Consider the following 25,737-nt stretch of genomic DNA (forward strand, 5'->3'; position numbering starts at 1 on the left):
GGGGCAGGAGTGAAAAAAATATGTCCCGTATTTTGAATACTTGAAAGACAGATAGGCAAAACAGAATCATAGAACTGTAGAGTTGGAAGGGACCCAAGGGTCATCTAATCCAGTGTTCCCAACCTTGAGCCTCCAGCTGTTTTTGGGCTACAACTCCCATCATCCCTCGCTAGCAAATCCAGTGGTCAAGGATGATGGGAATTGTAGTCCAAAAACAGCTGGAGGCCCAAGGTTGGGGAACACTGATCTAATCCAACCCCCTGCAATGCATGTGGCTCTCCAGATGTTGTTGGACTCCAATTCTCATCAGCCCTATCCATCATGGCCAGAGAGGGCATGTCAGGGACTGGCTGGATGAGGAGGAGTGGTGGAAGCCGCCTGGCCAAGAGCCCCATGAGGCTGCCTCCCAGGAAGAACTTGGAGAGTAATTTGATCCCAGCCACTAGCCAGACAAGAAGCAATTTCACAAAGCTGTGTTTTCTCCTCCCTGTCAGAAAACAACACACAGATGCCGCAACACTAAAAGCCCCCTCCAGTCCTAGCATGCTTTGCTGCAGAGGCAAAGCTTCTAAAGGTGGCACAGTTTGGCCTCTGCCATCAGAGAAGAGACCAAGGGCCGCAGAAATAATAATAATAATAATAATAATAATAATAATAATAATAATAATAATAATAATAATAAATTATTATTTATACCTCGCCCATCTGGCTGGGTTTCCCCAGCCACTCTGGGCGGTTTCCAACACAATATTAAAATACGGTAATGCATCAAACATTAAAAGCTTCCCTAAATAGGGCTGCTTTCAGATGTCGTCTAAAAGTCTGGTAGTTGTTGTTCTCTTTGACATCTGGTGGGAGGGCGTTCCACAGGGCAGGTGCCACTACCAAAAAGGCCCTCTGCCTGGTTCCCTGTAAATTGGCTTCTCGCAGTGAGGGAACTGCCAGAAGGCCCTCGGCGCTGGACCTCAGTGTCCGGGTAGAACGATGGGGGTGGAGACGCTCCTTCAGTGCCTCCCGGGAAGAATGCCATGGCAAGCAGGAGACGAGCCTGACTCCAGCCATTGTCTTGAAAATGAATGGTGCAGGGAATTTCCTTTTCTCATCCCAGCCAGTTCCAACCACCCTCATCCACAAATCTAAGTGACCGAGGTGGGATTTAGGAGAGACGTGGTTTTGTCATTGCTCCAGAACCATACAGAGCTTCGTACACAAAGTGGTAAAGCAATTGGAAAGAAATCAGCAGCCTACTTGTGGACAGAAGAATAGGCATCTGATTGACCACTGTGTGAACAGAACGCTGGACTAGATAGGCCTTTGTTTCTGATGTTCTTGTATGGTCATCACGCCTAATGTGAGCAAGATGTGTTCTGCTTTTTTAACTGATGGAAGCTCTGCTGTCTTTAACGACTGTGTGACAGGCAGGTGTTGACAGGTGAAGCTTTTAGTCACTGGAAAATGACTGTCCCTCAACTACTCTGTGATTGTGAGTTCTATTGCACGCTATCATGGTTAAGACAATTTGGTGGTTTTGTGGAGCTTGATCACTGACCGATCGTTTCACTCTGCTCCCATCTCTGCATTCCCTGAGAAATTTTGCAAGTCACAACAAAACTCTTTTACATTCCCCCTCGTCTGGCCTGAGCAGCAACCTGCAGATTCATGACACGATTTCGATTTAGACAAATGCCAGCGACAACTCAGGGCTACAATGGAACACCCTTGAAGAAATGATACTTGTTTTTACCCGAACTCATTTTGCTTCCCTTGCCATTTTTCAGATGTTTTGTCCAAGCAGGAATCTCCAAATTACCTTAGGACAAATCGGATGACAATTCTATTAGAAAGTGTTTTGTGTGTGTGCGCACGCTCAAGATAAAAATCTGAGATACAAGACCAGTACTGTGACATCATCTCTCTTTTGAGCACAGACTAGCAAACTGTACCTCCTGAATTGTTTTCCCCACAAGAAAAGATGTAGTTGCTGGAGTGTGGAACTTAATTGGAAGCCAAGGTTCAAATCCATTGTTCCTGACATGTGATTAGCCTTCAAACATGCGGGGAGGAAGAGGGATGGCAGCTAAGAGGGGAAGTTTGCATTCTTTTTCCAGACACCATCTGTAGATGGGAGGGGGCAGTTTCCAACGATGCATCCTTCTACAAAATTTGACTTAACAGATATCATCACTCAAGAGGTTTGTAAGATGTCATGGTGAAAGGAGAAAGTGGTCTGCTAAGTATGTTCAAGCACACCAAATTACTACAGGGGTACCTTGGTTCTCAAATGCCTTGGTACTCAAACAACTTGGAACCCAAATACTGCAAACCTGGAAGCAAGTGTTCCAGTGTGCAAACTTTTTTTCAGAAGCCGAATGTGCTCCGTTTTGAGTGTTGCGCTTCCATTTTGAGTGCCATGCTTCCATTTTGAGTGTTACGCTGTCTGTCTGTTTTTGCTCTTTATTTTGCGTTTTTATTTTTTGCGGCTCTTTTTTGTTTTGTTTCTGTGACTGTGTGGAACCCAGTTCAGCTACTGATTGATTGTGTGACTACAGTACATTGTGTATTGCTTTCGTTTTATGGATCGATGGTCTCATTAGAGAGCAACATTCATGTTAAATTGCTGTTTTAGGGGTTGTTTTTAAAAGTCTGGAATGGATTAATCCATTTTGGATTACTTTCTATGGGAAAGCGCGCCTTGGTTTTGGAACACTTTGGTTTTGGAACAGATTTCTGGAACGGATTAAGTTTGAGAACCAAGGTACCCCTGTATTTGAAAGAGTATTGGGGCAGGAGCTGTAGATCTGTAGGCACAATCCCTAGCTATTTCCAGTTAAAAAAAATTATAGGAAAGATCTCTGTCAGTGATCCAGTAAAATTTGACAGTATACTGAGCTAGAGGGGTGCATCCCAGGAAGGCAGTGCCCTGGTGCAAGCCCTTTGCCATCATGTTCCATTAGCACAGTTATGTGATGCGACTGCAGCAATTTTTTAATTACAGCAATAAGTACCCCATTATTATTTAGCAATGGTTGGCATACTCACCAGATCATTTTCTGCCTTTTTATTATATAGAGCGTCCACTTTGGAATCCAACTCTGCTTGTATGTAGTCTCTTCTTTTCAAAACCCCCTGAATTGCAAAACAGGAGAGAGAGAAAGAGAGTGAGTGAGAGATAGAAAGAGAGAGAGAGATAGAGATACATATAACGGAGCAATGTTACGTCCAGTTAAATAACTTATGAAAGGGAGCTCCCAAGAAATATTTTCATTAGAAACTTGGAAGAAGGTGGATACAGACATTTCCGTCTCTTGTACTATGAAATTGGCAGATTCACTACAGATAAAGGAAAGTACACAATGCATATTTAATTTAAGGAATCTGCTGCCAAAAAAAAATGTGATAATGGCTGCTCACTTGAACTTTTTAAAATGAGCACTAGACAAATCCATTGAGGATACATCACATGGCAGCATACTCTGTCTCCATCAATTGGACAGGGGACTAAAAGCTACTGTGAGGCTGCCTCCCAGGAGAAACAGTGGAGAGCAGCATGATCCCAGCCACTGGACAGACAAGAAGCAATTTCACAAAGCTTCCCCCACCCCCGTTAAAAGAAGACAACAGCCAGCTCCAACCATCAGCTTCCCAGGGAGTGAAAAGCTGAAGGGAAGCACATTTTGGCCTCTGCCGTCAGAGAAGAGACCGAAGGCCGCAGGGAAGCTGCACCCAAAGTCTCCTGGGAAGACTGCCATGGCAAGCAGGAGACCAACCTGGCTCCAGCCATCGTCTTGAAAATGAATGGCGCAGGGAGTTTCCTTCCCTCATCCCTTCCAGAAAGAACACGCTGCTCCAGCCTTTGTTTTCCTCTCCCCTCCTCATCCCCTTTTCCTTATCTATCACATTCATTAGACTGTAAGCACATGGGTTGTGACTGCCTTATTTTTAATCTTGGCAGATTGTTTATAATTTGAGGCACTTTAGGGGGCTAAGGTAAATGTAAAGGTACCCCTGCCCGTACGGGCCAGTCGTGACCGACTCTGGGCTTGTGCGCCCATCTCACTTAAGAGGCCGGGGGCCAGCGCTGTCCGGAGACACTTCCGGGTCACGTGGCCAGCGTGACAAAGCTGCTCTGGCGAGCCTGCACCAGTGCAGCACACGGAAATGCCGTTTACCTTCCCGCTATAAAGCGGTACCTATTTATCTACTTGCACTTAGGGGTGCTTTCGAACTGCTAGGTGGGCAGGAGCTGGGACCGCAGACAGGAGCTCACCCCGCCGCGGGGATTCGAACCGCCGAACATGCGATCGGCAAGTCCTAGGCGCTGAGGTTTTACCCACAGTGCCACCCACGTCCCACCCGCATTAGGGGGCTAACTTGGGGCAAAATCCAAACCAACAGGGTGGTACGGAGCGGCAGAACCTTCCCCTGATATCCACAGTTCCCTAACATATATAAGGAGAGTTTGAGTAACAGCAGCAGAGCTGCTTCAAAGCAAACACTCCCCCCCCCCCCCTTATGCCTAAAATGGCTATTCAGGGCTACATTCTCAAGTGAATCCTGCCAAGTTGTATACAGATGCCATATATTTTGAGCAATTTTTCCTCTACTGCTGTGGAGGCTTCTACCTCCAATTTTCCTTTGATAGCTGCACAATCAGATTGGCCACCAGAATATACAGTATACAACACACACACACACACACACACAATTGCAGGCAGAATGGAGCTTTCAAATTGTCCCCTTCGCTTTGAAAACGCTATGCCATTCCTAGTAAGTACCCTATAAGTAGAGGGGGTTCAGTTGTGATGAAAGCATATTGGATGTGATTCAGAGAAAAACAAACACATCAAAGTTTTCTTCATGCCACTGGAGTTTAAGCGCGTTTTACTCTGAGCTGCAGACCCACAAGCTCTGGCCCACCTTCCAAATAATCTTTTGCTTCTGAGTTTCTCTCGCTAGAAAACAGTTATTGTGCATTGCTGCTCAAGAGAAATTGTACATCAGAGGGGTTTTGAGGCTGGCAACCTTTAAGAGGTGAGAAAGTGAGGAGGGGAAGACAGTTTTCCACTCAAGATGCTGACTACGGCAACAGAAAACAGCACCCTTGAAACAAAGGTAAGGATTTTGCTCATAGGAAACTCGAAGATACGGACAACTACGGCTTTTTTCAGCTGTAACTCACCAGAATTTGGTTCTGGCACCTCTCAGGTGGGGACCATTGCCATTGTAAGAGAACAAGGAAGGCGTTTATGATGAGTTGTTGTCGTTGTTGTTGCTATGATGATGACGATGATGATTAAACAACAACAATATTTTTTATTATTTATATCCCACCCATCTGGCTGGGTATCCCTAGCCACTCTGGGCGATTTACAGCATATATGGTTGGCTTGTAAAGCGGACCACTGACCATTAGGTCTAGTCGTGACCGACTCTAGGGTTGTGGCGCTCATCTCACTTTACTGGCCGAGGGAGCCGGCGTACAGCTTCCAGGTCATGTGGCCAGCATGACTAAGCTGCTTCTGGCAAACCAGAGCAGCGCACGGAAACACAGTTTACCTTCCCGCCGGAGTGGTACCTATTTATGTAGTTGCACTTTGACATGCTTTTGAACTGCTAGGTTGGCAGGAGCAGGGACCGAGCAACGGGAGCTCGCCCCATCACGGGGATTCGAACCGCCGACCTTCTGATCGGCAAGTCCTAGGCTGTGTAGTTTAACCCACAGCGCCACATGGTTGGCTTACAGCACATAATTAGTTAAATTTATATACTGCCCTATACCCGCAGGTCTCAAGGTGGTTCTCAGGACAAAACCTCTAGCACTGCAGACAATGCAATGCTGGACTCACTGGATACTGACAACTCATCAGCATCCTATTACCTATAAAGTTTGCTTTCAGAGCTCAGAACCACTCAGGACTGGGAGGTGGTCTGGATTATATCCATGGACCCCAACCAATCCTGTGATTGCAGTAGAGGGACTGGTCAAACTAGCCTCTCCATAAGATAATGGCCTTAGCTGGCCCAGCTAAGTGCCCCATTAGCATCTTGAAGAGTGGGCCATGTTGCCATAGAGACAAATGTGTGGGGCTTCCCCACTCACCTGGATGAATGCCAGGTCATCAAAGAGCTGGAAAACCAATAGTCTAAAGCTGAAGAGACACAGATGCTTGCCTTGCTTTGGATTTAGGGAACTGCCTGGAAACTTAACGGGGAAGCAAGATCTGTTGAAGGGCTAATGCTGTGAGTCCTGCCATCTCATGCTCAGGTTGTAAAAGGTAAAGGTCCAGTCATGACCGACTCTGGGGTTGCGGCGCTCATCTCGCTTTATTGGCCAAGGCAGCCGGCGTACAGCTTTGGGTCATATGGCCAGCATCACTAAGCTGCTTATGGCGAACTAGAGCAGTGCACATAAACGCCTTTTACCTTCCCGCTGGACTGGTACCTATTTATCTACTTGCACTTTGATGTGCTTTTGAACTGCTAGGTTGGCAGGAGCAGGGACCAAGCAACGGGAGCTCACCTCGTCGTGGGGATTCGAACCGCCGACCTTCTGATCGGCAAGTCCTAGGCTCTGTGGTTTAACCCACAGCGCCACCCACGTCCCATCAAGGACATTAGGCCCACCCTAAACGGCTCCGGCCCTGTACACCTGAAGGAGCATCTCCACCCCTGCGATTTAGTTGAGATCCAGCACCTCTGAGGGCCTTCTGGCAGTTCCCTCACTGCAAGAAATAAAGTTACAGTGGCCTTCTTGGTAGTGGCTCCTGCCCTGTGGAAGGCCCTCCAGATGTCAAGGGAATAAAGACTCTCTATATGAAGGCAGCCCTCTATGTTTAACGTTTGATGCTTTACTGTGTGGTGTTTTAATTTGTTGGAAGCTGCCCAGAGTGGCAGGGGCAACCCAGTCAGATAGGAGGCCTAATATTGTTATGATGATGATGATGATGCAGAATAAAAAGGCCAGATGCTCAGTCTCTTAAGCCAGGGGGTAGCCAGATCTTCAGGAGTTGTTGGACTTCCAGCTCTCATCAACCCCAGCCAGCATGGCCAGTGGCAAGGGCTGATGGGAGATAACAGTCCAGCAACGCCTAGAGAGCAGCAGGCTTGCTGCCCTTACCCAAAGTACTGCATTGCCAACACCAGCTAAGAAAACACACTGACTGCAGTCATTTGACAGGCCGCTTACACTACAGCAATGCAATCAGAAGGAAGGGAGTCCATGACAGATGAATCCACGCAGTGCCCGTTCCATCTTACCGTTAATATTTCACTGTACAGCACATATTCGTGCAGAGTAGGGAAGAGGCTTTCGGAGAGCCCTGCCATCTGTTTCTCGGTCGCCTTGCAGCACTTGTCGATGCAGCCTGCCACCCCTTTCAGCGTGTCTGCCAGGTCTACTTCGGATGCGGACCATAGCGTGTGGATGGGGCCAAACTCCTTCAGCTCACAAAAATAGTCTTTAAAACGGGGGGAAGGAGAGAAGAGAAGGGATTGGCATTTAAATTCCGTTTCTAAAATAATATTTTTTTACAAAATGTCTGTGACAAGATGTGGTCGCAGGCAAACCAGTTCAGTCCCATTTGACAGGTGAGGAACACATAATTAGCCCAAGATCTGGTCTTGAGTTCATGGCAGATAGTTCTTTAATTTCTATTTGGGACAAGTGGGGTCTGCAGCAAAATGTTGCAGCATGGCGTCTCACTGATTAGAATTCCAGCTACTCCATTCCATCACCCTCCCACCAGGTTTACTATTTACCCACCCTCAATAGTTAGTCAGCATTCTGCAAGCACTGAGCATGCTCGGTCCTTCTTGGACTGATTCTGCCTCCTCAACCCTAGGCTTTCTAAATATGTTTACTACCTTTCCAAAACCTGTGGCTCCTCCAAGCCTCCTGATATCCCCTTCTTGTGTGTGACTAGTACCATTTTGATTACTTAAACATCCCTACTCAGAAAATGGAGATCATATTGGTATACATGAAGTTTAGAGAGGGAACAGAGGCTGGATTCTAATCTGCCATACTGTGGGGAATCTGAACCCAGAAAGGAGGAAGAATCTGGAAGCCCACCAGAAATAGCCAAGAAAGTTGGCTTTCTTTTCCACCAACCTCTCTCTTCCCTGTAGACTCGGTGAGAGATTTTATCCAACAGATTGATTTTCTGGCTAAACACCTCCACGTGGTCCATCATTTCTGTAAATGCTTCTGGGCGGTTCTTCACGGGCGCTCCTCGCATCGACGACGCGACTGCTTTGACAGTTTGCCCCATTCTGCTGAGCAGACCAGGCCCCTGCTTCTTGTGAGATGAAAGTTCCTAAAAATTAAGGGATGAAATCAAGCTTTGACTTGGGTGAGTTGTTGTTTACGTACTTAAAAAAAAAGATGTAGTAAAAACCCAAGTTCACATCACAGTCCATATGAAACATGATAAACCTTTGTTCCCATCACTGATGCCAAAATTAATCTGCTAACTCACACTCTACTAAGGTATAACCTCTGGCGGTTCCTGCATTGTGAAAAGTGAGGTTGAAGGGAACCAGGCAAAGGGCCTTCTCAGTAGTCGCGCCTGCCTGTGGAACACCCTCGCACCAGATGTCAAGGAAATAAACAACTATCTGACATCTGAAGGCAGCCCTGTATAGGGAGGTTTTGAATGTTTGATGTCTTACTGTGTTTTAATTTGTTGGCAGCGTCCCAGTGTGGCTTGGGTAACCCAATCAGATGAGAAGCATATAACTATTACCTATTACAGTCACACCTCTGGTTGCGAATGTGATCTGTGCGGGAGGCATGTTCGCAACCCGCAACGTTTGGAGTCTGAAGCGCTGTGTTTACGCACGTGTGTGATGCGATTCGGCACTTCTGCGCATGCACAAGCACCGAAACCCAGAAGTAACCCATTCCGGTACTTCCAGGTTTGGTGCGGTTCGCAACCCAAAAACGCACAACCCGCAGCATTCGTAACCCAAGGTATGACTATAATAATAATAATAATAATAATAATAATAATAATAATAATAATTCTTCTCGTGTCTTTTTGCTCTTGTGTTCCTTGTTTTCTCCAGTGCTTTCAATGACTTCTTTAAAAGCATGGCTTTGTCTATAACCCCCAGTTAAGTAAAAATAAGCTGGTGCCTATAAATATTCAAAGGCATTCCCATAACGGAGGGGTGTATGTGCATTTTGATACTCCCACTAAGCTTTCTGAGAAGATGTGTTGTTTCATAGTGGCTTTCCTAAGGTCCTAGGCTCTTTCCCTGAATATTCCATAAAAAACGAAAACACAGGGTAAACGCAACAGGGTATTTTTGATCTGGACTGTATCCAGACAGAAGCAAGGAGGAGATCTTTTGATCTGGATGAGCAAAGAGGGAGTTCTCTCTGTCTGCTTTCTCTCAGTTTTGGTCTGCAGAGAACGTGGAAGGGTGCAGGAGAAGAAAAGAGGTGTCTGAAGTTAATGCACAACTTCTCCCCAATTACAATCCTGGGGGAAAGGAGGAGGAATAGTTTGAATTCACCCAACCCAGTTAGATAGGTACCTATTTTGGTCAGCCTTGAGAAATCTTACTTTTATGATCACCACAACAAAATAAAAAAAGAATATTTACCCAGGCTTGTGCAGTAAGAAAAATTTTGAGGTCCTCATTAAAAGTTAAAGTGGGATGATCAGCAATCCGGTTTAAAAATTTATGCAGTGCTTTCTTTCTCGTTTCAATGAATTCTTCATTAAATCGTTCCACAACTCCTTTCATTATGAATTTTTCAGGCAATGGCTAAGGCAGAAAGATAATGGAAGGGAAAACACAGTTTTATAAGTGCATGTATATGTAAACAGCCATTCTTAAAATATGGGTCTGCTTTGGATGTAACCCGAAACCATAGTTTATAGTGTCACAAGAATGAGGCTAAGTGATTCAATGGGCTCACATTCTCCTCCTCCTCTGGCATGGCTTGCTTTCATTTAAGATTTGGGTTTTTTGCATTATTCTAACTGTGATTCATCTAAAATAAAAGCAGAGGCTCAAAGGGTGAGAGGAGGGGGGTAGTGTGCAAGCCCAAGGCTCACTTAGGCTTATCTTCAAAACATTAGAACATGGTTTAGTGTTACATGCAAACCAAGTCAAAATAAAATATGCAGTGGTTTCATTATTAGAACAAATACGAGGGAGAGGATGCACTGCAGAAAAAGAACAGTTACCACTTATCACTCTTAAGAAATCAGTTTAGCACATCCAATGGGCTTTTTCTCTTCTTTCAATCTCAGCTTTCTGCCTAACAAAACAAGAGTTGATTAGACCTACGGGAATGATGAGAGTTGGGTGTGCTTCCTCAAGCCTTCCCTTTAACCAAAGGAAATCTTGATAGCGTCGTCTAACTTCATACTCACTGGAGTCGAATTCACCACGCATTGTCTAGAAAACATATAGAAGACAGTCAAATGATGCATATGTCGAAAAGGCCTTCAGGCACTCATGGTGTATAATGGCTATTTGGCGGAGAGAATGAGTGTTTTAAAAGCAAACAGTGCGTGATTATTGAGTAGCCACTATGAATGGGACTTCCGCTTCGGCACAGAGGTCCTTTTGTATCAGAAGAACTGCACACAGCCAGAGCAGAACTACAATGCATGACTCTGAGCATGAGCTAGGTTCATGAGATCATTCAGTCTTACTGCGGCACAGATTAGCACAGGAAGTTTGCCAAATTTGTATTTACAGCATGCTCTGAAGACATCTAAGCTTTAAGCAGCCTTTTGAGAAGAACCTGCAGAGAAGAAACTAAAATGGGTGGCATCTTCTTGTGCACTGGGGAACAAGCTCCTCGCTGCCCCCCCCCTTGAATACAATTGGACAGACTTCCAAGCAAATATGCATAAGATCAAGCTGCCTAGCCTCTCCTTCATTTACAAATGGAGGGGGAAAAAACAACAACAAGCACTCAATGCAGTGGATGGATAACTCAGTTGGTGAAGCATGAGGCTCTTAAATCTCCGGGCCTTGGATTCGAACCCCATATTTGGGCAAAAAAGTCCTGCATTTCAGGGGGTTGGACTAGATGATTCTCGAGGTCCCTTCCAACTCTATTATCTAAGCTGGTCCTTAGAAACTCAGCTCTTCTCAGGGAGACTTCAAAACTGACTAGTTGTATGGTTTTTTTTTAATTAAAAAATGGGCAAAGTGCATTTCAGTGCAGCCACAAATATATTCCTATATTCATCACCCCTCATTTTAAGATCGTTGTGTAACTGCCAGACAAACGTGTGTATGTGTATAGGAGAAATATCTGTGAAAGGTTATAAAGGTTATCACAAGGCAGGAATATGTGTGTGTAGAACTGAAGGGGTGTGTGTTTGTGTGTATGTATGCAGAAGGTAACTATCATAAACTGACAGGCAGCATTGCCAAACCACTTCCTTGTTATCTTTCCATTCATATAAATAGCTTTGGCCAGGACACCCCATGGGATTTCTGACCATTCCGCCCCCCCCCCCCCCGCCACAGCAGAATCGCATGCTATATCACACACAGCTTTCGAAACCCCACTTATCTGAGGGTAATAAAACCCTTCAACATTATTCTTATTTCAAAAAGTCTGTCACATGGCCCAAGCCCAAAGCCCTCTCAGGTAGGAGTAGCTGCCCCCCAGGTAAAGTCTCGGATTCCCATCAGTCCCAGTGGTGAGGGATGATGGGAGCTATTGTCTAAAAACATCTGGCTTCCTCTAAGGCAGGGGTAGGCAGCCTAAGGCCCATGGGTGACAAGTAGCCCACGGGGGTTATTTAACTGGCCCATGAGCCGCTCCCGAACTGAGTCGCCCACTTGGTGAGTCCCCATGAGCTGCGCTAAACCGGTGTGGGGACTTGTTTCTGTGGTGCCGGAAATCGCGTATGCATAGACGCAGATGCTGGAAATCACGTCTGCGCAGACGCAGACACAGACACCGGAAATCGCACCTGCACAGATGCCGGAAATCGTGTGCGCACTGAGGTGTGCAATCTGGTCCACGGAGAGATCTCTGCTGGAGTGAACCAGCGCATGCGAGATAAACCTTGCCAACCCCTGCTCTGAGGCAAGTGGAACAGACATGCTTCTTTCTCGCCAAGTACCACACAACACCAGTGACATCGGTACCAGCTGCAAAGTTTACTTTAAATGACCAAAGCGGAAATTTGCGGCAATAAGAAACTAACCTTTGTAACAACTCTGTAGGTGATGAACGTCTCTAGGGCAGTGATGTGGCTTTCCGGATCGTCAACTGTAATGAAAAGATCCTTTAATTCTGGTTCATCGTCAAATTTGTACTGGTTGATCATCGAAGACGGGGATGTGGGCATCAAAGGACTGAATGAATTGATCTCGGTGAGGGAGGCATCCTGTGGACAAAACAAGGCATTTTAAAGAATTGCCACTTACACCAAAAAGATGCAACTTACTTGTTGTCCTCAGAGCTAGTAGTGGCTCCTATATTATATCATTGATTTGTCACTAGTTTGTGAGGCTAAAATATAGCCAAGGGTTGTACCTCATCTGTGGAGCTTTCACCATAATCCAAAGGAATGTATTGTAATCATGACACTACCAGTCTTCAAGGCTGTGAGGAAATGGGGGCATTGACAAGTACTTACCAGAACCATTCCTACCATTAGGCACAGTCAGAACCAGTCCTACCTTAGGCAGCTATTTTTGAATGTCATGGAAAGTAAGCAAATGGCGAATTATCTCGGCTTGAATCCAAGCAGTGCAAGGGTTTACAATATTAATAGGAAAGGCCGTTGTTCATTGAGAAGAGGCTGTAACTGCTGCTTCTTGCTCACCTCAGGGTTTAACAGAGGCCCCTGTGGAGAGGTGACAGTTGGAGGAGGGAGGAGCCACCGATGGGAACTGGATGATGGCAGAGGTAGTTTTAGGGTAGTGTGACCAACTGGGTGCCCCACTGCAGGGGGGGGGTCCACAACAATGCTGCAGAATGGGGTGGGGTGTGGAATGCCAGATTTTAGCATCAAACAGGGCGCCGCTTAAATTTGAGAGCCCAAAGTCCGGCACCAATGAAGATGCAATGCAGGTCTGTGGAACCTTTGGCCTTCGAGATGTTGCTAAACTACAGCTCCCATCTTCCTTGCCCATTTGCCACGCTTGATGGGAGCTGTAGTTCAGCAACAGTTGCAGGAGCAAGGATTCTCCAGCCTGGGTCTTGTATGGCACTGTAAGATGGCTCAATATGTGATTTAATGGCGGGTGGCACTGTGGGTAAAACCTCAGCGCCTAGGACTTGCCGATCGTCAGGTCGGTGGTTCGAATCCCCACGGCAGGGTGCGCTCCCACTGCTCGGTCCCAGCGCCTGCCAACCTAGCAGTTCGAAAGCACCCCCGGGTGCAAGTAGATAAATAGGGACCGCCTACTAACGGGAAGGTAAACGGCGTTTCCGTGCGCTGCGCTGGCTCGCCAGAGCAGCTTCGTCACGCTGGCCACGTGACCCGGAAGTGTCTGCGGACAGCGCTGGCCCCCGGCCTCTTAAGTGAGATGGGCGCACAACCCTAGAGTCTGGCAAGACTGGCCCGTACGGGCAGGGGTACCTTTACCTTTACCTTTAATGGGAGTCATTAACACTTGAAGATTAAATTATTGACTCACTTCTCTCTGGTTAACTGCTTTTTCCATATACAAAAAAATATTTTATTCTCAGGCTTTCTCAAAACACTTCTCCAGCATTGCATCCCTGTCCCCTGCTGCAGGCACACCAGTCTCAACTAGCTGTTTTTTTATTGTCAGGCAACACCCAGATCCACAATGGCAATCGCCTTGAAAACTGGCTACTCAGTTATCAATGAAGCAGCAAAAGGAGTGAAAAAGACATATCAATCAACCAGCAAGGCACAATAGCTTTTATTGCCGTGAAAATGCCCTTCAATTCTGGGATGACTGTGGTGCTTTCCCGGATTTCCAAAGGTCATGCATCTCTGCCTTTTTGTTTCTTTTCGAGCAACAGAACCCCTTTGTACAAAGGAAGCTTAACTTTGCACTGGAAACCACATTTTTACAATGGCTAAAGTGCCAGTATTCCATGCTTCTTTTCTTGGCAGATCATTAAAATATATAAATTGCTAAGTCACACAAAAAGGTGACTTTGCATCCCGAAAAACTCCCTGAGCTGCCATGGGAGCCTTTCTTTGCATTGAACATTGAGTGGTTGTTTTTAACTTTTCTGTCCCACAAACACAAATCACTGCCTCTCTAGGATTAGAGTTAGACAACCAATGTGGCTAAGGGAATGATCCATAGATTAGGAAGTCCCTGGTGCAGTTCTTCACCTTTGCCACAAACCACATGGGATGTCCTTCAACGAACTACCATCTCTCATGTCATATGCAACATGGATAAAATAAGGGTCACAGTAGATGTGACTTTATGCATGTCATCCAAAACAATGCTTAGGCAGATCACATCTTTTTTGTTTATACAGTAAAGTGCAGCCACAAGGCCCATTCCCAAACTTGATCAGGACCAAAGTACTTCAATCTTTTCCCTATGTCAGTTTCTCACCAAAAACCCTCCATCCGCAGCTGTATCTTAATACAGTGGTACCTCAGGTTACATACGCTTCAGGTTACAGACTCCGCTAACCCAGAAATTTTACCTCAGGTTAAGAACTTTGCTTCAGGATGAGAACAGAAATCGTGCTCTGGCGGCGCGGTGGCAGCAGGAGACCCCATTAGCTAAAGTGGTGCTTCACGTTAAGAATAGTTTCAGGTTAAGAACGGACCTCCAGAATGAATTAAGTACTTAACCCAAGGTACCACTGTATATGGATGCTCACTCCCCATTATGTATCGTGATGCTCATCAGAACCCAATTGAACTGGTAGGATGTTTTTGCTGTGTTTTTTTTAAAATGTAGATTGAGATGTGCATAATCTTCTAGGTGTTAAGTACAATTAGTTGACTGACAAAACAGTTGGGTTGGGTGTATATTTTCTTACGTCTATATCCCATCTTTCTTCTATCATGGAACAACATATTGCATTGCAATTATCTCAAAAAGGTCTATCCAGCCGTAGTGAAAGCACAAATGTGAATTCTATTCCATTTTGCAAGTTCTGCTAGTTCGCAGAGTGCTAGCCTTCTGCTCTTGGTACATTTGATCCGCCATAGATGGCTTCAAGGGTTTTTCAATATACCGTATTTTTTGCTCTATAAGACTCACCTTTTCCCTCCTAAAAAGTAAGGGGAAATGTGTGTGCGTCTTATGGAGCGAATGCAGGCTGCGCAGCTATCCCAGAAGCCAGAACAGTAAGAGGGATTGCTGTGCAGCGATCCCTCTTGCTGTTCTGGCTTCTGAGATTCAGAATATTTTTTTCTTGTTTTCCTCCTCCAAAAACTAGGTGCATCTTGTGGTCTGGTGCGTCTTATAGAGCGAAAAATACGGTATTTTTCAGCATCATTTTCTCTTGTTATAGATAATGTAGTTTGTTTGTTTCTCTCTTCAAGTACTTTTAAAAAAATGCTCTTTCCTTTTGTCTCTGTGTGCAGACTTTCGCCTTGTCTTTGGCCTCATCTGCAGTATACATTTAAAGCAGTATTCTAACACTCCATACATTTAAATGGTTTCTCCCCTGTGTGAGCCCATTGATGCTTTCTATGGGTTTCCCACTGAAGGTCCTTCCACATTGCAAACATTTATCTGGCTTCTCCCGTGTGAGTTCATTGATGGTAAGTAAGGAAAATACGAAAAACAAAACAAAAAACACTTCTCTTTCTGTTTGTATGAGTTAGTAGACGTACAGTAAGTTCTGACCCCTGAAGCTCTTTGCATATTTGATACACCCAAATGGTTTATCCCATGTGAAAGTTCATCGATGTGAAGGAATCAACCCTGACTGAAACCCTTTCTGCCTTCCATTCATCTAAATAATTTCTCCTGTGTGAGTCTGATGATGTTTCTTAAATGTTCCACTCTCACTCTTTCCATGCTCCATACATTTAAATGGTTTCTCCTGTGTGTTTCTCCTTGTTGATGTGAAGTTAGTTGTGCACACTGACTGTAGCACATTCCACAATCCAAACATTTAAGTGGTTTGTTATTCCGAATGAAACTACACATGGCCCCCGACAATTCTGGCCGTCTTCTCTATTGCCTGCTTTCAATTTCTCCTGGACAACCAACATCTCTGTATTTATATTTTTCAAGCAAGCAGACGAGCTCAGACTTGAGTATCAGAGTCTCTCCAGATATCTCGAAAGGTCCTGGGTGGGAAATCACAGAGGTTGTGGAGAGGGGCACAGTTAACAACCTGACCCGGGTCAACAATCCACCTTCCTCCTTCCATTCAGATTCAGCCTCATCTTTCCTGAGGAGCTCAGAATCTAAAACATGTTGTAGATTCCCAGGTGGACCCATGGCTGGACTCCACATAAGGCAGTGTCCTGTGTTTGGATCCTTCAACCTCCAATGCAGCAGCAGCTTCAGTTTGCCCTGGGCATGGTAAGGGGGGTGGAATTTAGCTTCCAGGGAAGAACAGAGGCTGGGAGGAATTGAAACTCCCCCTTTTTAGGGATCCCTCTCCAGGATGAGTCAGAGATTCCTGAGAAGATGGGAGAAGCCAAGGCAGCCTGGGAGCCCCACCAGAGATTTTCCTACTAGCACCCCAGATGGAGGGATTCCCCAAAAGGCCACACCTCTCTCCCCACCCCTGCCCAGCTGGGATTCTCTCCCTGGGGATCCACTCAGCCCCCTCAGAGTCTGGCCTATGCCCAACGGCCCCATTTGGCACAGCTCACCCCTCAATTATTTTAAGTTTTGATGCCTGCCTTCCTACTTAAACCTCTCTGCTGTGCCTTAACTGTCCTCACTACCATGATACCTCCCTCTCATCATTCAGATCACTCACACCTTTGTACCACTCCATTCACCAGCTTTCTCCTGATTGTCGACTTTGCACTAAGCTTCTTATGCTTACTTCCAAGTATTTCCATGGTCTTCCTTATCTAGATCTACGGTCTCGTCTTTCTTTGTCTGCTGCTGCATGACACTTGTACAGCAAAGCTTCCAATCTAAAACCTAAACCTTACAGAACCCTTTATATTTAGCAATGGGAGCACAGTTTGAAAATTTAGATACCAAAAGTGGGTTTAAAACCTTTAAACAATTTTTTTTGCAACACTTTTAGTTATGTTCCAGTATTTATAATGTTGTATGTTAGCCCTGGTCTCTTTTGGGAGAAAAGGTAGAATCTACATCAAATGGATAATAAATCATCATCATCTGTTTACCCTGGAATTTTCTTACTAGCCTTCAGTCTTTTTCCCCACCCTTTATTTTTCTATCCTGCCCCCCTGGCAATGTGTCTTTAAACTGTAAGCCTACAGGTGGTTCTGCTTAATTTTAATATTACTTAAAAGTGATTTGCTCTTTCACTAGTAATTTGCAGCAGTTTATCAAACCCATCAGCTTGCATGTGTCTTCTGCTATCACACAAAGGAGGGGGGTAATGGAATAGAAACTTAAATATTTTTATTGGCTCAACTTCAGTGATGCTAATAATAATAATAATAATAATAATAATAATAATAATAATAATAATTTATTTATACCCCACCCATCTGGCTGGGTTTCCCTAGCCACTCTGGGCGGCTCCCAACAGAATATTAAAAACACGATAAAACATCAGACAGGGTTGTCTTCAGATGTCTTCTAAAAGTCAGATAGTTGTTTATTTCCTTGACATCTGATGGGAGGGACTTCTCGCAGTGAAGAAACTGCCAGAAGGCCCTCGGTGCTGGACCTTAGTGTCTGGGCTGAATGATGGGGGTGGAGACTCTCCTTCAGGTATACAGGGCCAAGGCCGTTTGGGGCTTTAAAAGTCAGCACCAACACTTTGAATTATGCTTGGAAATGTCCTGGGAAGCCAATGTAGGTCTTACAAGACTGGTGCTATATGGTCTCAGCGGCCACTCCCAGTCACCAGTCTGGCTGCCGCATTCTGGATTAATTGCAGGTCACCATTCTAAGGTAGCCCCATGTAGAGCACATTGCAGTAGTCGAAGCGGGAGATAACTAGAGCATGCACCACTGTGGCGAGACAGTCTTCGGACAGGTAGGGTCTCAGCCTGCGTACCAGATGGAGCTGGTAGACAGCCTCCCCAGACACAGAATTAACCTGCGCCTCCAGGGACAGCTGTGAGTCCAAAATGGCTGCATACCTGGCCCTTCAGGGGCACAGTTACCCCATTCAGGACATGGATATAACACATTTTGGGCACAATCCTATGATCCTGAGATGGCATTCCAAAGGCCATAGGAGATTGTGGATCTCCCTCTCTGTGGGTGGAAAGGGAGGCCCATCCCAGACACATGGAAAGAACCACCCACATTGCTCCTCTGCTATCAGCCCTCCAATGGTAGAGAGGAAATGTGGGGGCAGTTCTGAGTGTTGGGGTGGCTTTGCATACTCCCTCCGACCGGCTTCCAGAATGAACCCTGGAACTGGCATGCTTCTTCCCTTTCCAGCTCTTCTACCTTCCAACCTGATGGACGCAAAACCAGCAGGGCTTCTGGCTGTTCCGGTGCCACAAATAATCTCTGAACCACCCTCATGACTTCCTTCTGCCCAAGGGCACATTGACACCATACTTTTCGAGAACATGGCTTCCTCCAAAGAAGCCTGGGAACTGTAGTTTAAGGGTGCTGGAAAATGGGACTCACATATGCATGCCTAGAGCGCTTCACCATCAAACTCCTTACTGCCTTTAATCAGGTCTTTTTTCAGCCAGAACTCGACGGAACTTAGTTCCGGCACCTGTCAGGTGGGTGCCATTGCCACTGTGAGAGAAAAAAGGGCATTCATAGTGAGTTCCAGCACCTCTTTTTCTAGTATAACAGCAGTGCCTTTAAGTATATAAGTTTCATATACAGTGGTACCTCGGGTTAAGTACTTAATTCGTTCCAGAGGTCCATTCTTAACCTGAAACTGTTCTTAACCTGAGGTACTACTTTAGCTAATGGGGCCTCCTGCTGCCGCCGCACGATTTCTGTTCTCACCCTGAAGCAAAGTTCTTAACCCGAGGTACTATTTCTGGGTTAGCGGAGTCTGTAACTTGAAGCATCTGTAACCTGAGGTACCACTGTACTCGTATCCTGCAGATGGGTGATTTAAGTCTGAAAGAATTGCTGAAAGCCACACAGCATAGTGAGTTTATGGCAGAGGTGAAATTTAAACTGGTAACTTTAAATTTCATAATATATACTCTTAGCTGCAGAGCCACACTGGCTCCAAAGGCAGAAAAGGGATAAATTGGCATAAGTTGTTCCCTGGTGCCAGCTAGATTTCAAAGCAGATGTCTGACACAGATAAACCATAAAAGCAGCCCTCTGCAGAGCACTTTTGTAACCTTTTAAAACATATTAGTCAAAGTTCTTTATAAAAGTCCGGGGATCTAATGCCTATCAGGAATGATGACAAAGGGTGATGTCCTACATTATTATCTTCCAAGGCACCTTCCAAGCTTTCTAAACACCAGGGGCACCATTAGGCCACACAGCCAGGTAGTTGCTAAAATCACATGTGCTTTATGTTTATGCTTTGAGTAATAATCTGGATTATTACACTTGACAGTTTTAAGATTCTCATTTTTCACCATTTAGGGAGCTGTTTTATTTCCATTGTGCAAGCTGCGAAAAATGATATATGAAGTCAATTTACCTCCAGGCACTCATGCACTAGAAAAATAATGTTTTGGTTAGGCAGCAAACTTTGCAGATGAATACATAGAGGGGGCATGGAAATGGAGGAATTTCCTTCATATTAATATTGATTTCATAGGAAATCTTTTATTAATGTTCGTAAAAACCGGTTTATGAAAATAAAATAAAAAGTAAATACTGACCAGGAAACAATGAGAAGGCTGCTTCCCTTTCAATATCGCTATACCACAGTGTACCAATATCAGGAAATGGTATTTTGACACAGGAATGGCTAAAAAACTTAGTGAAGACTTAGTGAAGATGGGAAGCTAGCGACTCCCATCAGCCTCGGTGAGCATGGTCAACGGTCAAGGATGATGGGTATTGTAGTCTGTGTTAGAAACTCAGATATATAAGATAGGTGCCAAATGGTGCCTGAAATTCATTCCGACATTTTGGATCTTAAAATTCATTCCGATTGTGCAGATAAAAGATAACTGATAAAATTCCACAGGGTGTGGTGTTAGTGTGTGAAAACAGTCAAGATCCAAGGATCCCCAGGCATGCACCTCCAGATAATGGAGATGTCAGTCACCATCCTAGCACATGGAAATCTTCACTTGGTCGCAAGTGGCTGATAGCCAGGGCAAAATGCACCTGGAGCCTGCCAAATTTTGAATGCTGGCTGTAGTCTAATGCATCTGGAGAATGCCAAGATGGGGAAGGTTCCTATTAATTTCTATGGAGGCTCTCACAATCTGGGACTCCTTGTGTGCAACACACAAGTTTGTTCAAAGTGTGGGGAAGGGTGTGATTTGCAGTAGTGGGCACAGGGATGGCTAAGGAGAAGAAATGAAGTGCTCTCTCTCGCTCTCTCTCTCACACACCTATTTCAGCCCATCCACTTCCCCCAAATTCACTTGACAGAATCTGCTCCCGTTCTGAAGGACTTTGGAATCAGCATATTCAAGTATTAAATTGTTGCCTTCCAGTGTTTACCCCATCGCCACCCAAAGAGGATTCTGTACACAGAGCAGAAGCAGAAATATTATTTCAGCATTAGCCGGATGTATTTTTAAACATTAGGAGAAGTGTACAATTCATAAATGATTCATTAATGCCTCTTAGGCTTCTATTCAGGAGCAAATCTAGCAGTCAAATCTAAGATGCTGACATTTGGATTTTTCACTCCATAAATTTCTGTCATAAACAGATCTGTGAACACGGGTTTTCAAGAATGAAAAATGTGTGTCGTCTCCTACAGCTGCTCTGTGAATGCTCTTCTGCTTAATTTGTAGAAAGGCAGCAGGGGTTGAATGTTTGCCATTTCAAACAGCTGGTTTTGAACCAGTAACTGGCGAACTACAGTAGCCTGGAACAGTTTTACCTCACAGATTGATCATGGAAGTAACGTAATTCTTTTGTGTTCCAAGGTGCCAGCTTTTGATTGCCAAATTCTCTCAAGCCCCAAATGGCTTTAACTCTGGCGGTTCGAAGTCTTCTACAAACTTCCTGCTTCAGGACAGCCATCGGTCATAAATATCCTGCTCATGGTTTCAAATTTCTTCTGCCACATGGCTCTTTAGGGTTTTGTTTTTGCTCCTTTCCCAACTGACAGGCTTGCCTTTACAAGCTTCCACTCTTTTCTCAATATTTCCCATTCTCCTGCCCTGAAGCATAGACAATTACTTGGACAACCAGGGTTAACATGACCCTACACAAACACACACACGACTGTGCAAAGGGGTTGTGGGTAATGTGAACTAATCCCACCACACATACCAATGCATCTGGTCGCTACACACATGCCTGCCATCCACAGGTTTGGAGCACACTGAAAGGGACTCTATCCTTGAATTATGCACACACAGCTCTTCCACACAAAGGAACACTCTGGCCTCATCTAGGTTCCCCTTTAAAGCCCTAAATGGCCTCGGCCCTGTATACTTGAAGCGTCTCCACTCCCATCTTTGAGCCTGGACACTGAGGTCCAGCTCCAAGGACCTTCTGGAGGTTCCCTCATTGAGAGAATGAAGTTACAGGGAACCAGGCAGAGGGCCTTCTCGGCAGTGGTGCCCTCCCCATAGATGTCAAATTTGTTGGAAAAAGAGACTTGCCAATCAGAAGGTTGGCGGTTTGAATCCCCGCAATGGGGTGAGCTCCAGTTGCTCCGTCCCTGCTCCTGCCAACCTAGCAGTTCGAAAGCACGTCAAAGTGCAAGTAGATAAATAGGTACCACTCCAGCGGGAAGGTAAACGGTGTTTCCATGCGCTGCTCTAGTTCGCCAGAAGCAGCTTAGTCATGCTGGCCACATGACCCGGAAACTATACACTGACTCCCTTGGCCAATAAAGCGAGATGAGCGCCGCAACCCCAGAGTCGGCCATGACTGGACCTAATGGTCAGGGGTTCCTTTACCTTTACCTAAATTTGTTGGAAGCCACCCAGAATGCCTGGGGCAACCCAGTCAAATGGGTGAGGTACAAATAAAATAATAACAACAATAATAATAGCCTGCACTAGATGATGCTTGTGGTCCCATCCAGTTCTACAACTCTATGATTCTATGCTCTTTTAACGCATGAGGGGCTGCCAGGAAAACCCCTCCATGACTTCTCTTTGGCCTATTTGAGCATGGCAGGGTTCAGATCCTAACAATCTGTAGCCTGCCTGCTCACTAAAACTATGTGCACATTATCAGCTGAACACACAGCGAGATCGTCCCCATCGTTCTCCATCTCAAGTCACACTTGCACATTGCTGTGCATAGCAGGGATGCATTCACTGAATACACATTGGCTGCTTGGCTTCTTCACCTCCGCAACTCACCTCGACTAATATGCACGAAGGTGTCATATGTGCATGTGCAAAGTCTGCCTCAAATGTATACACCTCAAAGTAATGTGCCCTATACCTTCAAATCAGATGGAAACTGGACTAAGGGGAAATGCACCAGACAGCAGTGTTTATCAAGGAACTATGACAGGCTTCCTCAAACTTGGCCCTCCAGATGTTTTGAAACCAGTGGTGTAGCGTGGGGGGTGCAGGGGGCCCCGGCCGCACCAGGCGCAACATCTGGGGGGTAGGGTTAGGGGGCGCAAATCCACGAGTTAGGGGGTCAAATTACTTGCCTTGCCCCGGGTGCTGACAACCCACGCTACACCACTGTTTGAGACTGCAATTCCCATCATCCCTGACCACTGGTCCTGCTAGTTAGGGATCATGGGAGTTGCGGGCCAAAAATATCTGGAGGGCCGAGGCTGAGGAAGCCTGAACTATGAAATATAGATGTGGATTGTGGCTAGTATTATGGCTTCAAATACCAGAGGTGGGAGTGCACTGAGTCAGAATAAAACAGAAATATGTACACAGTCTAAGAGCTTCCAAGGAAGTTCACCTTTGCATCTCTTCAATATCTGAATTTCATTTAGTTTGGCTATAGGAGATGGCCTTCTCAGTGGCTTGGGAATTCTCTCCCTAGGGAGACCTGTCTCACTTGCTTCTGAAGACCTTCTGAAGACCAAAGTACAGCTTTCTCTTCTATCAGGCATTTTTTTCCCCTGCCAATTTGTGAAATATTCTACATTTCCAGTTTTCTTTACTTGATTTATACCTGTCTGCTGTTTTATCTTAAGCTTGTTTTGGGGCTTTATATATTTTTTATTGTATATTATGAAGCTGTACCTAAATCTATTTGTAAGCCAGCTTGATTTCTTCTTTTAATGGAAAGGAAGGGTAGAAATAGTTTAACATATAAATAATAACAATAAAATAGTTACAGACTGACCTGACTTGACCCAGGCTAGTGCCGCAGGCATTCCTACCTAGTGGCAGGGCTCCTGATGTTTGGATCAGAGAAAGAGATTCAAAGGCACACGCTGCCATTTAACAAACTTCAGAAACACAAAATGACTGTTAGTCACTAATTTCTTCTCAATGAAATATGCCATGATTAATTTACCATCACGCGCTTCAGCAAGAATTTGCAGTTCCGCATTCGGTGCTCGCCCTGAGCCTTTTGAACCAAACTCTGACCTTAAAAACTAAATTCTTTGCCTGAGAATATATAACACTGGTGGTTAGCACTTAAGAATGTACGAAGCCCCTTTAAATGTGTTGTGGGAGGGGGGATTATTGGTTTGTTATTGTTCTTACTTTTACTATATATTCTGAGGTTCTTTTCTGTAATTTTATCTTGAGATCTGCGGATGAAGGGCAGTACAGTGGTACCTTGGTTCTCAAACACCTTGGTATTCAAACAACTTGGAACCCAAACGCTGCAAACCTGGAAGTAAGTGTTCTGGTTTGCAAACTTTTTTCAGAAGCCGAATGTGCTCCATTTTGAGTGGTACGCTTTCGTTTTGAGTGTTACGCTGGGGTCTGTCTGTTTTTGCTATTTATTATGCATTTTTGTATTTGTGGCTCTTTTGTTTTGTTTTAGTGACAGCGTGGAACCCTGTTCAGCTACTGATTGATTGATTGATTGATTGATTGTGTGACTACAGTACATTGTTTATTGCTTTGATTTTATGGATCGATGGTCTCATTAGAGAGTAAAATTCATGTTAAATTGCTGCTTTAGGGGTTGTTTTTAAAAGTCTGGAACAGATTAATCCATTTTGCATGACTTTCTATGGGAAAGTGTGCCTTGGTTTTGGAATGCTTTGGTTTTGGAACGGACTTCTGCAACAGATTAAGTTAGAGAACCAAGGTACCACTGTATACAAATTTCTGAGATCTGCAGATGAAGGCTGGTATACAATTTCACTTACTGACTAAAGAAGTATCAATAACAACAATAATACAAAGCATCAGGCTATAACTCTTAAGAAGGAACACAGTCAGGCCACTAGTCCATCAAGTTCAGTATTGTCTACAGTGGTACCTCAGGTTACATACGCTTCAGGTTACATATACTTCAGGTTACAGACTCTGCTAACCCAGAAATAGTACCTTGGGTTAAGAACTTTGCTTCAGGATGAGAACAGAAATCGTGCTCTGGCAGCGCGGCAGCAGCAGGAGGACCCATTAGCTAAAGTGGTGCTTCAGGTTAAGAGCAGTTTCAGGCTAAGAACGGACCTCCAGAACGAATTAAGTACTTAACCCGAGGTACCACTGTACTTGGATTGGCAGCCACTCTCCAGAATTTCAGTCAGGGAATCTCCCTCAGAGCTACCTAACATGGAGGTTAGATTGTATCCTGTCTTCAATGTGCATTCCTCCTGATTTGTTTGTGGGGAGGTTATATGTTATCTGCATTTGTCCTTCCTCATTTGCCAGCAGGGCGTTTATACACCTTCCTGTTAATTGTGGCATTTGGCCCAGAAATACAGGCAACGACCAATTTATGCACGTCTAATTGACGTGCGACCGCCTCATTGCACTGAACCCGGAAGCGACTTTTAAAATGGCAAAATAGCCCAGAAAGGGCAAAAAAGGCACAAAACCAGCACCTAGCAATCCACCCAGCCTTTGCAAGTGCAATCCAAGGAGCCCTTCAACCAATTGTTGAGGCCTGTGGAGAGTTGGAGTTTGAGCAAAGAGGTTTGGAGGGAGTGATTGCCAGTATTTGTGCCTGGCTGGTAAGTGTTGCTGGTTTTAAGGGGTTTTTCAAGGGTTTCCAGAGGGTGTTTGCAGGATCTGCCAATGGTGTTTCAAATGTACAAAGTTTCACTGCATGTGTGGTGCCTCAGAACATAACCCCCGCATGAGATGGGAGTTGCCTGTTCCTCGCTTAGTCTTCTTCAGATCCACACGCAACAGCTCCCTTTCCATGAAACTTAAGAGACCCCCATCACTCAAGTCCTATTGTGGAGCAGGGAATCTATTACATCACTATGGTCAATGGAGCAGGCAGAAGCCACTCCAAGACTCTCTCCTCCTCTTCCAAATGGCAGTGCATGAAAGAAAACCTTTCCTAAACTGTAAGAGGGAGGGAAGGCAGGTGCTTCATGAAGTTGTGCTTAGCCATCAAGTAGGTGGAAGCTTCTATATGCCTGATGTCTTTGTCCATGGAGTTTTCTTGGCAGGGATACTGGAGTGGCTTGCCAGTTCCTGCTCC

At 45.1% G+C, this 25,737-nt stretch overlaps 1 protein-coding gene across 2 annotated transcripts in view; it reads right to left on the reverse strand.

Annotated features, from left to right (window-relative positions):
- The window catches only part of SNX7 (sorting nexin 7), a 48,055-nt gene that overhangs the window by 18,510 nt on the left and 3,808 nt on the right, over positions 1-25,737 (reverse strand). For both annotated transcript variants that reach the window (XM_081914247.1, XM_081914248.1), the window contains exons 2-7: positions 12,192-12,374; positions 10,303-10,413; positions 9,610-9,774; positions 8,111-8,315; positions 7,258-7,457; positions 3,040-3,126 (exon numbers count right to left, since the gene is read on the reverse strand). In XM_081914247.1, the coding sequence (XP_081770373.1) occupies positions 3,040-3,126; positions 7,258-7,457; positions 8,111-8,315; positions 9,610-9,774; positions 10,303-10,413; positions 12,192-12,374 (951 nt within the window). The remainder of the gene's footprint in view (positions 1-3,039; positions 3,127-7,257; positions 7,458-8,110; positions 8,316-9,609; positions 9,775-10,302; positions 10,414-12,191; positions 12,375-25,737) is intronic.

Source organism: Podarcis melisellensis (assembly GCF_964234715.1).
Source record: "Podarcis melisellensis genome assembly, chromosome: 6".
Taxonomy (NCBI): domain Eukaryota; kingdom Metazoa; phylum Chordata; class Lepidosauria; order Squamata; family Lacertidae; genus Podarcis; species Podarcis melisellensis.